The following is a 21037-nucleotide window of genomic DNA, read 5'->3' as shown; positions in this document are numbered from 1 at the left end:
CATTTTGTCTGGCTTCTAAGTGTAGTTAAATTACCTTTTTTTTTTTCCTGTGCAGTTTTCTTTAGAATGAATCTTAAAATTCCCCAAAATCTTAAAATTTCAAGGCTAAGAGAAGTCAGTTATTAAAATGTCATATCTGATGTTTCATGAGTGTGGATTTAATTCTATGTGGTTTTACAGTTGTAGGTGGAGAGATGCACTATGGTGCCCCAGTTCCCAGACCCTGAGTTGTTCATAGCAGAGCGAGTTTTGAGCTAGGTCATTGTACTGAGAGGGTTTTCATCACTGATGGGTGAAAGCTCCTTGGACCCAGGTCTCCTAGTGTGATGCCTGACCCGGCCAGGGATTGGTCCTGCTGGGTAGGTGTCTTTTGGCATAGGGAATGAGACTCGGAAATAAAGCTGCTGCAGACAACACAACATGCATCTAATCAAAGTTGCCCTTGGCAATCTTCTCAAGTTTCCATGAAATGCAATACTGCTGAGATTGGACTACTGTTTCCCTGCACTGAAGCCCTCAGTAAACCTGAAAGGTTTGGTTTTACAGTGCATTTCTCTCTAGGATGGTGAGATGCTTGTCAGTAGGAACTAAGTCTGGGGACAAAGAACTCCCTTCTTCCTTTTGGAGGTCTTCTGTGGCCCATCTGCCTATTGACTAAGATAATTGAGATTGTTTTATGTAACAAATGTCCTTAGCAATTGAATTTTTAAGATAAATGTGTGTTGTGTAATTTTACTGTACAAAGATGACCACCTAGGTCTTAAGAAACTTCCCATTCACTGGCTGTGAACTGTGCAGACAGTTATGGTGATGTCAAACAAGTACTTAGGTCTTGGTTTGCATCTTTCGTGGAATTTGTCAAGGGGGGAGCCCTTGAAATGGAGACCCAGAGCTGTTCATTAGCTCTGTATCTAGAGAGATGGGTAGATTTGAACAGGGAGAGTCACAGTGGTTGGGCCTTCCAGGCATGGAGTCTAGCCCAAGACAGCCTGAAGCCCGAGAAAGCAGTTTGGACCACAGAGCAAATGTGTGAGGGTCTGGAAACTGGAGCTGGAACAAGGCTGAGGGAGGCTCCTAGGAAGCTGCCACAGGATCCATGAGGACTGGGTCCTGCTCCATCTGCTGGCCCAGCCAAGGCCGCCATGCCCTCGCTCCACCAGATTGCTCTAAATCAACCATGTAATGGAATCTGAGACATTTTTCCTCTCAGACTCTGTACTGGCTTGTGTGTGTGTGTGTGTGTGTGTGTGTGTGTGTGTGTGTGTGTGTGTACTTGACACAAGCTAGAGTCATCAGAGAGGAAGGAGCCTCAGTTGAGGAAACACCTCCATAATATCCAGCTCTAAGTCATTTTCTTAATTAGTGCTTGATGGGGGAGGTCCCAGCCCATGGTGGGTGGTGCCATCCCTGGACAGATAGTCCTGGGTTCTATAAGAAAGCAGGCTGATCAAGCCAGGGGAAGCAAGCCAGTAAGCAGCACCCCTCCGTGGCTTCTGCATCAACTCCTGCCTCCAGGATTCTATCCTGTTTGAGTTCCTGTCCTAACTTCGTTCAATAATCAACAGCAACATGGAAGTGTAAGCCAAATAAACCCTTTCCTCCCCAACTTGCTTTTTGGTCATGGTGTTTCGCTGTAGCAATAGAAACCCTAACTAAGACAGTCCCCATCAGCAAGCTGCCCTTCCGAGTACTTAAGAAGTAGCACACATTCCTGAATGAGTCAACTCTAGCTACCGTGTCAAGTGACACTGAGAAAGGCCTTTCTTTTGGCTTTTTGTTGCTCAGTTTCCAGGAAAGCACATCTCAGCTTAGGCCTTACTCCTAGTTTCTCCTCTGGGGGCGGAGTCTAAGATTCTGGCAGCCCCTCCTTCCACTAAGACAAGGCTTGCCCATGCAGATGCCTCTAGGGACCAGCTCCTCTGAGTGAAGACTAGAGGAACTAGAGACCTGGTGCCTTACTTTGCCATTTCTTGGGCACTTCCTTTTTCCAAGAAAATCCAGAAGTTTGGGGTTTTATGTGAAACCTTTCTATTTCAAATGTTGCCTTTACCCCATGCTTCTGGCTGCCATCTTGGGTCCACAGAGGTATTTGTGCTGTGTGACCGGGGTGTGTTTGTTGATCATGTACCTTCTGTGGGCCTGTTCTCTCTTTCACAGGTAGTGGACTTTGGGTTTCTCAGACTTGTGTGTTTCACCTGGTGGCTGCCTCCCTTCTTCCTTGCTGAATCTTCCCCCATCTTTGGAGTCTCATCACATCTTGGAGTGCTAGCCCAGTGGCGTTCATTAAGTAGAGTCAAATAAAACTATGCCTGCAGGGCTAGTGAGATGGCTCAGTGGTTAGGACCACTTGGTGTTCTTCCCAGCACCCATGCTGAGTGATCTACAACCACCTGGAACTCCAGTTCCGGGGGATCCGATTCAGTGTCCTCTTCTGGCTTCCACTGATACCTGCACACATGTGGCATACACTTACACACACACTTAAATAAAAATTGAAAAATAAATCTTTTTTGCTCTTGTTTAAAGAGCAACAGGGGCTGGAGTGATGACTCAGCAGCTAAAAGCACCTGCTGCTCTTATAGGAGACCCAGGTTTGGTTCCCAGCTTCCCCTGGGATCCAGCACCCTCCTTTGGCACCAGGCTTGTGCATAGTGCACTTACATGCATGCAAGAAAAACATTCAACTACGTAAAATAAAAATATAATAAATAATTTTAAAAAGATTCAAATATTAAAATCATGCCCTGGAATTTAGCTATAATTACTCACTAAAGTATCATAAGTTCATTAGAAATGGCTTTGTGGTTGGCTTATTAATTTACCAATGGTTGGCTTATTAATTTACCAATAGTGGCATGACATCTTGATATAAAGCCAGACAGCATGGACTGAAAATAATGGAATATACACTTACATGCATCCACGCACATGCGCACGTGCGGACACACACACACACACACACACACACACACACACACCCCTTTCATGGGCAAGAATAACAGTGATTTGCCACAAGAGTGTTTGTATGTTATTTTTCTCTTTTAAAAGAAACATCTAAAGGATGCCCTTCAGTAGAAGGGAACTCTTTGTGGACCTTAAGTGAAGCATGAATGCATTATGTTGCCTTTTTTATGGCCCACAAGATAACAGGAACATTTTCTTTGGCATTTGAAAAGGGCAAAATTGGAAAAGTGCAGAATTATATTGGAACTAAAAGGAAAATTCTTTTAAAAATTATAGTTGCAAGTGTCCCCTTTAAGTGGACTCATATCTCTTCATCTCTAATTTTTACCAATTACTTTAACTCTTGGGAAAATTATAGGACTTCTAGAAAGAGGCTTCATAATTAAGGGAAATGCACAGAGGGTGAAATCACCTACGAAAGTGTGCCCTAGAAAATGTTCACACTTAATGCTAGGCATCAGCCTGGAGCTAGCTGATTGTTGGAATCACACAGGGAAGAAAGAGGAACAGTGGGCTTGTGGGTGATTGACATGTGTTACTGTGATGGGGAGCCGCAGCAGCAGGCTTGTTTCCAGAGATGCCCAGAAAGGTAGACCAGAAGCTTGCTTCTTGAATCTGAGCAGAGAATAACTAAGCAGCTGTCTGTTCAGTGTGGAGTTCATTATTGTGGATTCAGAAATAGGAAGGGTGCCCACTGCTTCCCCAGCTCCCCAAGGTGGGTGTCAGACCTGATTAACTCTCCGTTGCCCCTTCACGACCCCCAGGAGCTGTTCAGTGTCACCCAGCCTACTATAATTTATTCTTCTTATTTCCCGGTTCCCTCAGGGGCCGACACCCTTTCTGGTGTGTTGAAGTCACAGGATTCCTTGTTAATTATTGTGTTTGCACTTCCCCTAATATGCCAGCATCAAGCCATATTCTCCAGGGGAAAGAATTTTTTCCAATCCACACTCCTAAACATCTTGCCTCACTTTTTCATTCTCTTGTTCCGAAGTGGCGGCCTTTGTCCAAGTAGAGAAAATAGAAGAAACGTGCTTGGTGTGCGTGGAGACTCATTTCCCCTGGTCCCTGAGCTGGCTCTGATCGCCTGTGTCTTTCCCAATATTTCTTATTTTTATTTTTGTCAAATTAACATTCGGGTGGTTTCCAGTCTTTCCCCACAAGTATTCCAGAATGGCAGAGAACAGTAGGCAGGTAGCTTCCTCACGGACGCAGCGAGTGCTGCATTTCTTTGAGTTTCCTGTTGATGTTAAAATATATATGAATACCACAGTACCCTGAAGTATCTGTGTTTGTTTTTAAATAAAAGAAGGCCCCTTCCTACACAGGCATGCACTCTTCAAACAATGGATTCTCTAGGAGGGAGATTTATTCTGTGGCATCGTAATGGGTCCGGGGGGTTGGGGGTGGGGGATACTGAGACATAATTCTGAAGGCTGTATGCATACAGAACAGGTAATTCAGTTGCAGATAATTCTATTAAAGTGTTAGATTTGGGGATTTATATGTCTTATCTGTACTAAATATAAGAATTCAGATGATCTTACTATAAATCTTCCTGGCATATTTTTTTTTCCTGAATCTTTCCTCCTCTTTGCCCGTCGGGTGGACATTACCAACGGTAGGACCTAGAAAACACCAGTACTAATTAAATTTTACGTTTTCATAAGAGTACAGTAAGATGCAGGTGAGAAATAACTTTGAGATGCATATGAGGACATTATTAGTGTTTCCATGTTCTGTAGATCTTGATGTAATGATTATCCTCTCTAATCTGTGCAAGTGTTTTCCATAATACTTTCAATGGTTGAAAGATAAAAACCATTTTTTACATAGACATAATGCTATAAATATGATCGAGTGAGATTCATCATTTCATTTGCTTCCTATTCATCCACCATGAGCTGGAACTTAACACCGCTACAAAGACTTAAAATCCAAGTTAGGAACTCGTATTCATACAACACCTGTTTCTGAATCTGCGAGTCCTCTGCCGCATTCCTGTATGTATTAAGCATCATAATTAATTTTCACGATGTCCTCATGATGGTTATTTTTGTTGTAGTATTGGTTGAAGACATTGTTATGTGTTCAGCTGAGGTTTCATACTTACACCATTTCTAGCAGAAAGACACTATTATTTTCTCTAATTACCAACTTCCCACTTTATATTCCAGAAAAGTGAAGCAGCACTTACTAATTCCTTTTAGAACTGAAGTGACGTGGGTGGAGGTCATGTGGGGAGAGTACCTAAAACTCCTGGTGTAGAAATACACCTCCTTTTGGCCTTATAGGCCCTGGAGCTTATGGGTGTGTCAGAGCATCACAGGAACCCTCCGGGTTTATAGCATCATTTGTCTCTGTGGAGGGACTGCGAGAGCAGAGGTCACACTCGTCCCCAGGCTGGTACACACACAGAACTGTGGATACAGACTCTTTGGAGCTCTTTGATGCTCCATTTTTCTGGCTCCCAGGGTCTGGTCACTTTCTGCAGGAGATTGTTCTGAGGTCACAAGTACATCATTTTCTCTCCACTCTCTCAAAATGAAAATGTGTTCGTGAGGTGCCTTCTGTGGCTTCTGAAGTGGCAGCCTTCTTTTAGAGAGGAGGTGAGATCATCTCTACAGAGGGAAGTTGACAACATACCCATGTCCTTGGCGTGCTCGTTCTTAAACCCAATGTTGCTTAAGTCCCCCAATTGCTGTGCCCATTAACCTAGATCTTACTAGAAAAGAAAAACCTATTTGCCTAGTAAAGAACATCCATGTGTTTGGAGGAGCTTCTTGATATGACTTAACCGTCTTTGGCAATTATCACAGCAGCAGTTTACTTATTATGGAGTCCTTGCACACTGCATCATGGTACCCACTGTCTTTATTTTTGAAGCCTGGGTGAAGACTATGAAGAGCACCTCACTGCACATTCTCGGTACTTACATACTAGTGATGACCTTCCCATCTCGTACTTGTGGAAATCACAAATGCCTCCCGGCACAGCCAAACATCCACCAATGAGGAAAACTGCTTCCAGTCGAGACTGTCTGAATTAGAGTTAGTGTGCAAGGCAGGCCTCTAACTTTACTCTTTTCTAGGAAGCCAATGTTGCCAAAAACATTCATTATACTAACCTGATTTTGCCACCAAATGAAATGGCATGTTTATTATGACTAGGCTTTCCATATATGCCTTAATTTGTTCCTGATTTTTAAAAAAGATTCATGTTTAGGTGTGTGTGTGTGTGTGTGTGTGTGTGTGTGTGTGCGCGCGCACAAGTGCAGGTGCCTGTGGAGGCCAGAAGAGGGCATCAGATTCCTTGGAACTGGTTCCAGGTGGCTGTGAGCTCCCAATATGAGTACTGGGAACTGGAGTGCTGGGAACTGAACTTATGTCCCCTGAAAGAGCAGCAAGTTCTCGTAACCCCTGAGCCATCTTTCTAGCTCCATGATTCTTTATTTATTTTTTTTGCTTTATTTATTGGGTTTTGCATTATCTTTTTTCCCTTGCTGGGGATCAGACTGAGGGCCTCACACTTGCTAAACACATGCTGTACCAACTGACTTATGTCCCCAACCCCTATATCATATAAATTATTACAATAAATTTGTAGTGTGTATAGTAATAAGAAAACTATCCTTCAGGATCATGGTCACTTTTATACATTTATTTTTCTGTATGAAGCCTAAAGTAATTTTCTACAGTTCACCATAAAACCTGTTGAAACTGTAATTACATTAACATAGTAATTTGAGATTAATTTTCACCTTGTATTTTCAAGAACACAGGGTTCAATATTATTGTTAGAAGTAAATTGCTTAGAGCTTTGAAGTCATTTTGAGAAGTCTGTGTACTGTGCTGGGTTAGTAGTTAGTGACATAGATGGAAGAGACACACCCAGCGCAAAGGGAGAGTGGAGACTGTTTCTTATAGTTATTTTCAGTGGAACTTTAGGAGAGAAACGAAGTCACTAACCACTGATATTTGAGTAGTATTTAGGTTGAAGGTGTCCTGGCTTGGTGTGCATGTCAGAGGCTACCTGCCTATCCTGTATGGAGCAGGAAGGGTCTCTGGAAATGGCTCGGTTCAGAGGAGATTGGCTAAGACCTCAGCAAAGTGGATTTGTGAATTATTTACATTTTAACTAAAGTAGCTTTTTATAGTAAAGGGAGGGAAGGAAGACAAAATATCTCATTTTCTCTTTTTATAAAAGATATATTTTATTATTAAAATGTATAATTAATAGCAACAGTTTAATTGTGTGTGTATATGTATTTGTATATGGGTTCATAGGTGTGGTTACCTATGTGTATCTATTTGTGTATGGGTGCGTAGGCGTGGGTACCTTTGTGTATCTGTATTTGTGTACGGGTGAATAGGTGTGGATACCTGCTTGTATGTGTATTTGTGTATGGGTGCATAGGTGTGGATACCTGCATGTATGTGTATTTGTGTACGGGTGAATAGGTGTGGATACCTGCTTGTATGTGTATTTGTGTACGGGTGCTTAGGTGTGGATACCTGTGTGTATGTATATTTGTGTATGGGTGCTTAGGTGTGGGTACCTGCGTGTATCATTATTTGTGCGTGGGTGCTTAGGTGTGGGTACCTGCGTGCATCTGTATTTGTGTATGGGTGCTTAGGTGTGGATACCTGTGTGTATGTATATTTGTGTATGGGTGCTTAGGTGTGGATACCTGTGTGTATGTATATTTGTGTATGGGTGCTTAGGTGTGGATACCTGTGTGTATGTATATTTGTGTATGGGTGCTTAGGTGTGGGTACCTGCGTGCATCTGTATTTGTGTATGGGTGCTTAGGTGTGGATACCTGTGTGTATGTATGTTTGTGTATGGGTGCTTAGGTGTGGGTACCTGTGTGTATGTATATTTGTGTATGGGTGCTTAGGTGTGGGTACCTGCGTGCATCTGTATTTGTGCGTGGGTACATAGGATAGAGGTGTTAGAGTCCCTGAAGCTGGAGTCATAACCATCTGATGTGGATGTTGGGACCTGAACTTGGATCCTCTGTAAGAGCAGTACATACTCTTAACCACTGAGCCATCTGTCCGGCTCCATTGTGTTTTCTCTTGTGTAAAGAATGCGTGTGTATGTATGTATATATAAATGTATGTATGTCAGTAGTGTGTGTGTGTGTGTGTGTGTGTGTGTGTGTATGTGAGAGAGAGAGAGAGAGAGAGATTGAGATTAAAGGGTCCAGCAGGAGGAAGTGGGGAAATAGATGGGGGAATGAAGGAGTATGGGGTAAATATGAGCAAAGTACAATGATACATATGTATTAAAATGCCAGATAACTCATAAAATATACAGGTCTTTAGAAACCCTGTGAAGTGATTTCAGACTCAGGATAATAGTACTGCTCCCACCACCTGTCCCCAGACACACTAGAAATGACTACCTCTGCTCTTACTGTTCAGAAGAACTTTGTTGGGCACAGAGTGAGGTTAAATTGCCAGACCTATTGAGATCTAACTTGAAGAAACTTGCAGTTACCAAAAAGACGGTTTGAAACATTCATGGCCTTCGGTTATATTTAACAAGGAGTCTCATTTCAATTAGACATTTCTGCCTTGAGATGCCAGCTTCTGATAATCCAGGCTTCCGGTGGTCATCCAAGGATGATGCTCATCCACTTGTTTCTCATCTTCTCAGTGTTCTGACGACTTGTTTGTGTGCTTTATGGCACACGCGAGACATTAGTGTAGTCACACAAGCTTTTCCGTAGAGGGAGGTGTGGGTAAAATCATGTAGACAGTGAACCCAAAGGAAGCCCCAGGGTTAGACTCACGGTTCCTGAGGTAGACGTTTGCAGCTCAAATGTGGTTCATGGACCAGTAGTGTTAGCATCTCCTGGGAGTTCCTGAGAAATTTCAGGTTCTCAGGTCCCCTGCTCTAATGTAGAACCAGAATCTGCATTTTAGGAGATTCCAAATGGGCTCTGGGTACATTCAAGTGTAAGGACAGAGCTAAGCTGTGTCTTCCTAACACGGACACATGTGAATCAAAGCTTAATTTTAGAAAACAATGTATCTTTATGTGTATGAGTGTTCAGCCTCCGTGTGTGTGTGTGTGTGTGTGTGTGTGTGTGTGTGTGTGTGTGTGTGTACTCTACATTTATATGCCGGGCCTGTGGAGTCCAGAGGAAGGTGCTGGATCCCCTGGAACTGGGGTTGTGGAAGGCTGAAAGCTACCATGTGGGTGCTGGGAACTGGGAACCCAGGTCCTCTGCAAGAGCAACAAGTGCTCTTAACACCTGAGCATCTCTTCGGCCCTGGAACTGAAGGGAAACTTTAAAATGGAAGCTTCACTCTCTTGAGTTGTGCTGGACACATTTCTGTGGTGACGTCCTTGGATGCTGCAGATGCAGAGCATGGCGGTCCTTTGCCCTATCCCAGGCAGGCAGTGTGCAGGTAGGAACTAGAGGAGCAGAAATAGCAGCAGACTTGAACTTGAAACCTGTAACTGTGCAAACCGAGACTTCCTGTCACTCGGCTGGCTGTGGCCCATACATCGCTTGAGGACCACTCATGGGCAGCTATCCTTGTTACTTCTGTGTGCAGATGTGCGACTTTTTCTGAACCAGCAAATGTCAGGAATATTTGATTTTACTCAGCATTCTGTTCCTGATAAAAATGTTGTTAATATGCATTATTATGAACATTAGCTTTTGCTATGATTGGTGTGCGTGTTTCGTGAGAGTCTGCAGGAGTCCAAGAGAGCAGGGTTCTTCCTATGGCTGTTCCCCTCTTCCTGTAGCCCAGAGCACGGACAGAAAGGACCTTCGTTTACACATGGCCTTCAGGGCGAACAGAAAGGCCTTGTGTTAGGTGTTGGGTGGTTTATCTAGCGAAGAGCCAGCACTGACTGTCAGCGCAGAGACAGGATGAACAGAAAGGCCTTGTGTTAGGTGTTGGGTGGTTTATCTAGCGAAGAGCCAGCACTGACTGTAAGCGTGGAGACAGGATGTGGCAATATTGTCTCTAATCTAAGTGACGGTGTAGTAAGTTGATGTTGCCCTGTAACAGGCACCCATTGGGCAGCACACAGCTTCTTGAGAGTATGTGGTGACAGTGTCATCATTTCCAGAATGCTCCTGTAGATAGCAAACCCTTTTTGACTAAGGTGGTGGCAGAGGCCTGGGGGGGGGGATCAGAAGGGGCAGCGCCTGGCAGGCTCGTCCTCCTGTTCTCTTCCTCCTGAGCTCTGCTGATGGTCTGTATTATAGTAGCTGCAGTCAGTAAAGATCCACAGGGATTTCTCCCTTTTTTCCATTTTTCTCTCTCAGGCGTTTTTAACCCTTCAGAATTAGGGGAAACTTTGAACTCCAGCCCTCTCATTTGTTTGTTTGTTTGTTGTTTGTTTTGCAAAGATAGAGTATACAAATCATAGAAAATCCCTTTTCCTCATTATTCTGGAAGCACCATAGGAACATCATGGGTTATAAGGAGCAGGAAATGCCCTCAACTGCTGAGCCATCCAGATGTGGGTGTTGGGAACTGAACCCAGGTCTTCTGCAGGAGCAGGAAATGCCCTCAACTGCTGAGCCATCCAGATGTGGGTGCTGGGACTGAACCCAGGTCTTCTACAGGAGCAGGAATGCTCTCAACTGTGAGCCATCCCTCCACCCTTCAGACTCTTCTTAAGGGCAGGATTTGACTTAGTGCCACCAATGACATGTTGCTTACTCAGCCTGTTTCTTATACAGTCCCAGCCCACAAACTCATGGGTGGCACACTTCCCTCAGTGGGCTGAGTGCTCCCACATCAATCATTAATCAAGAAAACGCCATGGTCATGGCCATGCTGCCTGCAGGCCGATTGATCTGCTGGAGGCATTTTCTCAGTTGAGGTTCCCTTCTTAAGATGATCCTAGCTGTGTCAAGTTGACAGACGGCCAACCAGCATACAGACTTACAGCTGGCTCATTTCTTTCCTTACTATTTTTTAAAAACAAAAACAGCTATTCTGGTCATTCTCATTGAACCTGGTGTTATTTTGGAAGAGGAAAAAAAAATAGGATTGGCTGGGCTGGGTGGGTCTTAACCTCTCTTCCTGTTTCCCAGAGTTAAGAATTTGTTTTTGACAACTGACATTTAGTAACTTTTTATCTGGCTGGAGAAGTGCCCTGATCTAGGTTGGTTCTTGTCTCTGCTTCTTACAATTATCTCTAAAAAGAGCAAAAAATGGCCCTCCCTGCTGAGGAGCTACACCATCTCTTGTTCTTTTTTTGACTGAAATTTTAGCTCTGCCTCCTAGCTTAGGAAAAGGGAGTCATCTAAACTTTGAAATGACTTAGGTTATGACTTCTGTGACTTAGACCAAAGTGAGATCTGTTATGTGTTTATTACTTAAAAGTCGCTGTGTCATAATTCTATGCCATGTGCTTTTTACTTAAAGGAATGGTTGATAATTTTTAATATTTTTAAAGTAGCTTTAAATTAAATCTGCCCCCAAAGACCCAAATGAGCTCAGCTCACAAGTTATTCTTACTTTGTAGGAAGTTCAGGGATTCACTATTTTGCTTGAAATCATTTCAAATGTTTAATGCAACATGTGGTAGCAGGATTTACTTAGAAGTGTGTATTTTTAATGGCTTAGAGAGGGTCATTCCCAGGCCATGGTGACTCCTTTGGAATGGCTGAACTTAGCCTGTCCAGTGCCACAAACACAGGGGAGGTCCATGCAGTGAGAGACCAGAGCACTCCCTTCAGTTTCCCCAAGGTTGCTTCTAGGAAGCAGCTCAGAAGCACGATGTTTCCTCCAGAGGACCTCAGGTGTCCTGAACCGAGCCGGTAGAGTAACGTGACAGTCAGCCAACTTCACAGAGTGCTCAGATATTAAGGCACGCAGATACCTTTAGACCTGTTTCCTAGGATGGATCCCTCCTGGGATTTCAAAAGAATATGCAAATTAGAGAGAAGAAGATGAGCTTGCTCGTGTAAGCAATTGACAGGGTAACTTCTACCTTCCTCAGCGACAAGCTTCCTTAAGTGACTTCCAGAAACCAGTCTCCTCAGGTAGCTGCTGGTGTAGACTTACTGTAATCTCCTCCTTGCCTCTGAGTTCTTATAGTGAAGAGTCTTGAGAGTTTGTGAGGAGCTCAGCTGGCCCCAGGCTTTAAATACTGTGTGGATGCCAGTGATCTTTACATTACATCTCCAGCTACCTGACTTGAGACTGTGTGTACTCTTCCTTCCTTCCTCTCTCCCTATTTTTCTCTCTTCCTCCCTCTCCTCCCCCTCCCTTCCCTTCTCCCCTTCCCTCCCTCCCTCCCTCCCTCCCTCCCTCCCTCCCTCCCTTCCTCCCTCCCTTTTCTTTTTGAGACAGAGCTTTGTGTAGCCCAGGCTGTCCATGAACATGTAACATAGTTGAGCATGGCCTTGAACATCTGGTTTTCCCACCTCCACCTCCTGAGTGCTGGGAGTTCAGGTGGATCATGCCTGGTTCATGTAGCAGTGGGGATTAAGCCAAGGGCTTTGCAAATGCTAGGCAGGCAGTCTACTGAGTTACAGCCCCACCTCAGATTTGAATGTGTTTTCAACTGTGTAACAGATATGTCTACATGGATGTCAGCTGGATATGTCACATTTAACATAGATGAAACTGAATTGTCATTTTCTCTTGCCCTGCCAAACCTGTGCCAACCGAACTATTCCCCATCATGACTGTGGCAATTTCATCCATTCCCCTAACTGCAAAGACAGCAATCTTGGCATCATCTCGTCTACTTTTTCCTTTGGTGCCCTACAACCTGTCCCTTGGATAGTATGAAGATTCTGCCTCAAAAACAGAACCCATTACTTCTCACCATAGCTACCCCACTTGGAATACCAGCATCTGTTGTCCGGACCACGGAGACAGTCTCCCAGCTGCCCTTGAAGCTGGAAGGGAAGGATCCTTTTAAAATGATCAAGCCATGTCACATCTGTGTTCAGTGCCCTTCAAGGACTTCCTCTGTGCTTTTGATTAAGGCTCTGTTTGCTCTGTCCTGGGAGGTCTGTGTTATCCTGTCCCCACAGGTTCTCTCATAAACAGTTACTCACCACTCTCCTACCTGCCATAGAAAGCACAGAGGCCTAGGAAGTTTGGAGACAGTATCTCACGGCTTATGTAGATGTGACACCTTTCCAGCTAGCTCTAGATCCCTCAGCCTCTGAAGCTTGGCCTGGAGGATAAGGGTGTGTTGTAGTGCACCCCAATCCTCTGCAGGCTTTGAAGTATGTACTGTTAATTCATAAGCAAGACAACCAGAGAGGTTGTTTTTTTCTTCTACTCAGTTTCCCTCATCCCTAAAGGACCATGTTGTGACCCTCTGTTTTCCTTTTGTTTAAATCCACATCTCTTCATCCATTCCAGAAGTAATGTCATCTGAGCTCAGGGAAGTTGATGTTCCCACGTCCCATTCCAAGGCCACACAATGGCATGGCCTCTCCCTCACCCACAGGAGGGTGGCAAGTGGTGACTCAGCCAGGAGACTCTGGTCACTGCGTCTTCCTCAGCAGCTGACTGTAGCAAATACCTGTTCCCTTACCCCGTGATTCACTAGACGGCCCGAGCCTGGCTCCGGGAGGCTCCCACCAGGAGCTGTCCACGTCTCTGTCCCTAGTTCCCAGAGTCACGGTATAACTGCTGTCATCCGTCTCTGTACTCTCAGCTGCCTTACGGGACCTAGGCCTGTCCTCTGAGAGGCCTTTTCTGAAAAGGCTGTTCCCATGTCTTCCTCTTTGGGGACTGAAATGGTTTTCGTGCTCCGTGATGACACACTTGGTAGCTCACAGCAGCATGTACTCACGTGTGCATACACACACACACACACACACACACACACACACACGTACACACATGAGGTCAACATTAGGTATTGTTCAAAGTACTGTCTATCTTGCTTTTTGGCATAGGTCTCTCACTGGGACCTGGAGTTCAATGATGACTAGGCTAGGCAGGATGGCCGGCCGGGGGTTCACCTGTGTCCCCCCCACCCCCCAGTGCTGTCATCATAAACCCTGCCAGGCCTGGATTTTTACAAGGGTCTTGGGATTGAGCTCAGGGCCATTCCTCAGGCCTCTCTTAGGGCTCTCCTCCCCATCTTAGTTTTACCAGTTGAGATGTATGACAATACATCCTGACCAAACCTCGTTCAAAGGTCTGGAGCCTTCTGTCGTAGTTTTTCTAGGGGAAGAAGTAAGAACATGACTAAATCTCTGACCAAGTATTGAAACAAGAAGGCTCGGTTCTGAGCCAGTTAATTGTTAGAATTAGTTTATTCCAGATAGACTAATTTGGAGTCAGCTTATTCTTTGATGTCTCAAACATTATGCCACCTCAGAAAGGATATGCTACAGGAAACAGCAAAATAAAAATAACCTGTTGAAGTTTGCTTAATGAACCACAGTCTCACACCTGGGGAATACCAACTCCTCTTTAATTTTTTTCTCTTTTAAATTTTATGTAAATCATACCCAGATGGTTAATAGAAGCATAAATTGCTTTTCACTGTATGTGGAAACCTTGGAGATTCATTTTTACACTATCATAACAAATATGCATTCACATGTACTATACTATTTGTTGTGTGTGTGTGTGGTGTGTGTGTGTGATATGTGAGTGTGTGTGATATGTGTGTTGTGTTTGAGTGTGTGGTGTGTGTGTGTACATATGGTATGTGATATAGTGTAAGTGTGTGTGGTATTTGAGGGGTGTGTGTGTGTGTGTGTGTGTGTGTGTGTGTGTGTGTGTCTGTGTGTGTTTAAAGAGTACACTTTAGGGATTTTATGGCTAGGCCTCTGGTAGAGACTCCTCATTGTGTCCAGGAGGGCCACCTCACTCCTCAGCTGGTACAGAGCATCTGGGCATGTGGTAGGAGCCCTGTGACCAGCCACCTAGGATAGACAGCATCCTGTGTTGATCATTCATTGTACCTCATGTTACCTCAGGCCTGCTGGGCCTAGAAAACTCCCTCCACTTCTGACATCTGAAGCTTCCAGGGTTCTCCAGGGCCTTGCTGTTGCCACACACAAGTCCACAGAGAGATGACTGTGGACTTCCTCTCTGGTGGCCATCTGCTCATGCTTCTCCTGATGACCCAGCTGTGTACAGTATCAGAGTGGGTCTGTTGGGGGGGGTGCAACTCAGCCATCGGTAGGTGGGGTGAACCGGGCATGCTGGCAAATGGTCATGCCAAAACCCAAGACTTGTACCTCTGACCACCCTTCATTATACTCTGCTTCTCCAGAATTTCTGCTCACAGTTGCCTCATAGTCTTTTTAAAATTTTTATTACGTGTGTGTGTGTGTGTGTGTGTGTGTGTGTGTGTGTATGCTCTTGTATACATATGTAGAAATCAGAAGACAGCCTGTGGGAGTCTGTTTCCTCCTTCTGCCACGTGGCTCTCAGGGATGCACTCAGGCCATCAGACGTGGCAGCACGTGATTTTACCTCTGAGCCACTCACTGGCCCAACATAGACTGTCCTTGCTTTATCGTTCATTTTGGTAGATTTTTGCCAACTTCTCCTCTGTAGGAGTTGAACCCTTTAAAGGCCTTACAAATTAATTTTCGAAGTCATATATGAATATGGTTTTCTTCATTAAAAAATGGAAACTTCAGAGTTACAGCTAGCATCCCTTTTAATCACCCTCACACTGCTGCCCCAAGTCCCTGTCTCCCCCCCCTCACCCAGGCCTCCCCAGCCAGAGGCCACCGCTGTGATTGGCTGTGTGTGTCTCATGCTAACTCTTTTCCTAGTAGATGGAAACCAATGGAAACCGACTGAAGCTGATCCTTCTCTTCCTCTCTCCCTCATGGTCCCCTTCATCCCTCCTCTCCTCTCCTTCTTCCTGGTCCCCATTCCTTTCTCTGTCCTTTCTCTGAGATCCCAAGCTGGCTGCAAAGTCTCAGTCCTCCAGGGTTAGCCTCCCAAGTACTGAGAACACGCTCAACCTTCTTGGAGATCTTTCAGAGGCATGGAGATACATACATACATACGTATGCACGTGAGCACACGTGAGCGTGTGTGTGTGTGTGTGTGTGTGTGTGTGTGTGTGTGTACACGTACGTGTGCAGTTATTTACCGTAAATTGTCTCCCAGCAGTGCTATTTTTGTCAGTTACATTCAGGGAAGATTTGGGGGCTTCGTTAGCCGGTGGTTAGGTTCGTTTTATAAACAAAGACTGTAGATTTTCACTCTTTGATTCTCTCTTCAGGTCTCAGAAGACCGAGCTTCACAATGAAGGCTACATCTTGGAATTGGATTACTGCTCCTCCTCAGAATACCTGGCAGACCAGAAGCTCGTCCCAGAGTTCATTAAGAAGGTAAGACCACAATGAAGTGAGAGAAACAGAGAAACAGAGCAGGTTCCTGAGTGGATGGGCTGGAGAGCAGGTCGATGGGTCAGCCACATCACAGAGGACAGCTGGGGATGACTCTGGAACACTATGGCTCTTCTGCCCAGGCTGGGGCGACCTTGTGTTTTGTCTTGTAGGGCTGGAGATACACTCAAACCCTCAAAGGGCCTGACTCCCAGATGCCATCTCCCCCTTGTCCTGGGAGGTCTGTGTTGCTACAAGCCCCTTTCTTTCCTGGCCTGTGAGCAGGCCAGGATCCTGAGGTGACAGGCATGCTGTTGTACCAGGCGACACTACCTACCTGCAGGGACTGCCTACCACCAAGACTTGTGCTTGGCATTGAACTTGTTCTGTGTTGGAGGTGGTCACAGGCACTATTTGAATTCTACATGGCGTTTGCAACAGAAGGAATGTCTGCACTCCAGACGGGGGCTGAGTTCTGTCTTCATGTGCACCGTGTTCTCTTGTGTGTAGTCTTTCATGTATGTTCTCTGTGTGTAGTCTCCCATGTGCTGCCATGAGCCCTGGGCAATGTCCAGAGAGTACTGATCTTGACCTACATGCACAGGCCATTGTACAACATTTCAATGCACTGTGGCAGTCCTGGAATAGCCTGCCTGTTTTGTTTGGTTTTGTTTGTGTGGTCTAAGCCAGCCTCAAAGTCACCATGTAGCCAAGAATGGCCCTGAACTTCTAATTCTCTTTCCCTTTGTTTCCGGAGTACTGGGATTATGGGTCTGTATCACCATGTCTGGTTTATGTGGCACTGGGGGGTTGAACTGAGAATCTTGGTCATTTTAGGTAAGCATTTTGTCAAACTGAGTTACAGATCTTGCTGTCTTGTGTTTTATATTAAATTGTGTGTGTGTGTGTGTGTGTGTGTGTACAGAGAGGGAGGGTAGATGGTACCTTCTAAATGAAAGATGAAAGAGCATGGTATAGTAGACATGTTGGCCAGCAATAGTTATGGTCACAAGTCTTACTTCTGTGCACTTACAGGTGCTGCACTTTCTTGTGACCAGTTAAAAAAAAATGGTAAGTTTGCTTACAGACCAAACCACTGTGTGGTAGACCCATTGCATCAGTGTTCAGGAAGTGGTACTCTGTTTTGTGGGCTGCTTGGCTGCTGTGCTTCCTTGATGCAACATCTGTGTAGGGTCTAAGCCCTGGGGGACGTTAGCCATATTTTAGTTAACTTTTAACTTCTCTTATCCCAGCATTGTTTTTCCCACTCATTATATATGAGAGTGTACAGGCACCACTGTCTGAGGATTCATTCAATAATTGGGTATAATTGACACCTGTCCATTCTGTATGTTTAATAAGAATTCTGGGCCTTATTGACAGTTAATGACTGCTAGGGGAAGGGGAGTTGGTGTCCTTGTTCTTTGCCATGAAGGTAGGCTGAGATGAAGGCATGCCCTGGCTCCCATGGCTGGCTGTCATTACTTTATGTCTGGGTCATTATTTCTGTGAAATAATGGCTCCTGCTCCCGTGCCGAGTAGATTTGTCTTCAGATAAGATGCTAATTAGCCCGTTTGTCGTTATCCTGCCTTGTGACGTAAGCTCATATTCTTCTCTGCATATTAGAGTTGAATTCAAACCAAGCAGATTTTCTCCCTTAAGAACAATGTCCCAACATTATTTTCCAACCAAATGTTTTAAATTAGTGGAACCTTTGGCTAGAAAGTGTGACCAAAAGGGGGACTAGACAATTGGGAAATAAAGTCATAGTCTCTGTCATGTAGACTTTGCTGAAGATGCTCTAATTTACGCCCTCCTCCACATAGTACTGCTTATACAGGGGTCAAGAGAGCTTGAAGAGGAACCTTCCCACTGTGGGCCCCTTGACGTTCTCTGAGTGCCTTTCTGGTGTGGTTAAATCTGGGTTCCTGCATTCCAGTTCCCCTCTCATATCCTGCAGTACATCAGCCAGCTGGCCGGTGTGTAAATTATTAACTGTGGACCACAGAACAGTTCAACTGCAGAGTGTGGGGCAGCTTAGCAGGACTGCTTCCAGGGCCTAGAGCCAAGTGGGCAAAGCAGACTGTGGGGGTGACATTCCGCTGCGTTCCCTGGGGGCCTCAGCTGTTGTCCCTAGGGTCCAGGGGCTGTCTGTGAGGCCCTCTGGCACATCCTGTTCCCGGAGGAGAGTGAAGGAGGCCAAGCCTTATAGTGAGGGGCCTGAATGTTCATTCATAAGAATGTTCAGACCTCTTTACCCTCTCTGGACCTTTTGGGAAAGCCAGAGGAGCAGGACCATTATTGCTCCCAAAATACTGGCCCAGCTTTAAAGTGATGACGCAGGGGGCTGGAGCCAGTGCCACGGCTTCCTCTTACCCTAAGTGAACAGTAGTTCACAAGTGACCTACGAGTGTCACTGGCACACATGTGTAAATGAGAATTGAGTGTGGAAGGCTCTTTGAACCTTTCAGGGTCACTTCATGTATCATCTGATACCTACTACCAGATCTTCAGAGAAGACCCTGAGCTGGCAGGGCTAGGCCTTGCCCGGATCTGGGATTGCTGAATGGGGCCCGGATTTATCCTTCCGTGGCAAAGAGGCACCGGGGTTACGTGGGGAGGTCTTGGCAGGAGTGGTGTGCACTGAAGGTTCCGTCAGGTGAGATGGGTGGGGGAGGGGGACCGTGCCGTTCCTGTGGGAACCAAAGATCCAAGGCCAGGTTCTGTCTTCGTGTGGGTAGAGATATAGAGAATGGTGTCTCTTCTTCGTGGGGCAGGGCTTTGTTGATCACATGGTTTTCCTCTATGGTCTTGCTCTAGCCGGTTCAGTGGGGGTTGCCTGTGAGGATGCTGGGAATGGCAGGGAGCCTCAGCAGGAGTACCACAAACAGCAGGATGTCAGTGATTAGATCTGTAATCCCAGCACCCAGGAGGCTAAGGCAGGAGGATCAGTCTAGCCTGGGCTACATTGTGAGACTGTCTCACTGGTAGAGCATTTGCCTAGCACATTCAAGACCCTGAACCCAGTTCCCAACAGCACAAGAAGAAAAAGAGAAATCAGTGTCTTGTCCTTCCTTCTCTCTCTCTCCTTCCCTTCCTCACAAGTCTAGTTTTGTGGATGGATAGGTTTGAGAGTGACTAGGTGGGTGAAGCCACCATGCCCAGCTTCCCTGGTAAGAGCTCCCTCACCCTGTCTGTAGAGGAGGCCACACTCCCTTTCTCTGTTTAGGTGACCTTTGCCCTCAGACTCACTCCCTGATGATGGAGCCTGAGACCTACAGGACCATTTCATGAACTAGACATGTGTTACAGTGAATGGGGAAAACTGTGGGGAGAGACCAGGGCAGTCCTTGGGCTTTGCCCAGTGGAAGAGAACACATGATGAGACATTCATTGAACTACCTTTGACAAAGGCCACTGCTGATGCCTGCTAAGGGTTCCAGAAACGTGATAGTTTTGAAGATGTGGGGGAACACTGAACAGAACCCCAGGACTGATGCTTTGCCTGTGACAGGATGGCTCAGCATTTACCTCCTAAGGGCTTGTTGAATATTCAGGCCCCTCCTGCAAGCAGAGTCAGAGTCTAACTTTACTTTCTTAAAGATGTATTTTGTGTTTGTGTCTGAGGACATGTAGGCACACTGTGTGTAAGCAGGTACCCTCAGTGGCCAGAGAAGCTGTCTGGTCTCTTGTGAGCTGCCAGATGTGAGACCTAGGAATCTGTTACAGTTTCACTCCTCAGCTTGACACAAACCTGGAGATACCCAGGAAGAGGGAGGGAGCCTCAATTGGGGAATTGTCTGTGAGGCATTTTCTTAGTTGTCCGGTGACGTAGGGGGCCCAGCCCACGGTTGGCAGTGCCATTCCTAGGCAGGTGGCCCAGGCTGTATAAAATGTAGCTGAACAAGCCAGAGGACGCAAGCCAGTAAGCAGATTTCTTCTGTGGGTCCTGTGGTTGAGTTCTGCCTTGACATCCTTCAGTAGTTGACTATAATCAGGACATGTAGGCCAAATGAACCAGTCCCTCCCCAAGTTGTTTTTGGTGTGTATCACAGCAACAGAAAGTAAACACAACAAAAATAAATGCCAGCAGCCAGTACTCCTAACCACACAGCTTCTCCCCAGACCCTGAGTCTGACTTTAATTGGCACAAGACTCAGAGTGAAAAGAGAATCTGTTTGGAAGGCTTCCCTGCCCCGACTGCACGCCCTGTTGTTCCCAAACCATGAGATCTGTGGCATTTTTAAAAGGTGAACAAAGGGAGGGTTTGGAGTTTGGGGGAGGAGAGAAAAAGGTGGAATCCCAGAATGGAATCCTCTCCCACCCAGCCTCCCCTGCGGCTCTGACCTCCTATTTTTATTGGCTGTGACCTCCCTGTTCTGTCCAGAGGTCATTGAAGTCCCTTGGCACCCACAGTAGGGGAGGAGGTTATGAGCCTGCTCATTCCTCCAAAAGGGGGATCCAGTCCTCATCTAACCGTCTTCCGCGGTATGGTGCAGTATTGGTGAGTTGAGCAGGTCTGTGAGGGCCTGCTGGATAGCAGGGTCCACCCTCATCCCACAGAATCTCCAGTCTAACTGGGTACACTGTGGCCGAAAGAGAGTGAAGGGGTGAGAGCATAGCAGGGCAGGGAGAAGTGGTCAGAGTCACCGGGACCAACCCAGACGACAAACAGATGCCATCTTGGTGTCACAGAGCCGTACGCCCTGGTGTCTGCTGAGCAGTCAAGAGTGACAGGTGCCCAGTACAAGCCG

At 45.8% G+C, this 21037-nt stretch overlaps 1 protein-coding gene across 1 annotated transcript in view; it reads left to right on the top strand.

Annotated features, from left to right (window-relative positions):
• Rftn1 (raftlin, lipid raft linker 1) overlaps positions 1–21037 on the top strand; it is a 196992-nt gene that overhangs the window by 89537 nt on the left and 86418 nt on the right. Inside the window, exon 4 of the mRNA XM_059281590.1 lies at positions 16177–16285. Within this exon, the coding sequence (XP_059137573.1) occupies positions 16177–16285 (109 nt within the window). The remainder of the gene's footprint in view (positions 1–16176; positions 16286–21037) is intronic.

Source organism: Peromyscus eremicus, chromosome 16_21, assembly GCF_949786415.1.
Source record: "Peromyscus eremicus chromosome 16_21, PerEre_H2_v1, whole genome shotgun sequence".
In the NCBI taxonomy this organism is placed as follows: Eukaryota; Metazoa; Chordata; class Mammalia; order Rodentia; family Cricetidae; genus Peromyscus; species Peromyscus eremicus.
The sequence above is the reverse complement of the archived record's forward strand: the minus strand, read 5'-3'. Positions and strand labels throughout refer to the sequence as shown.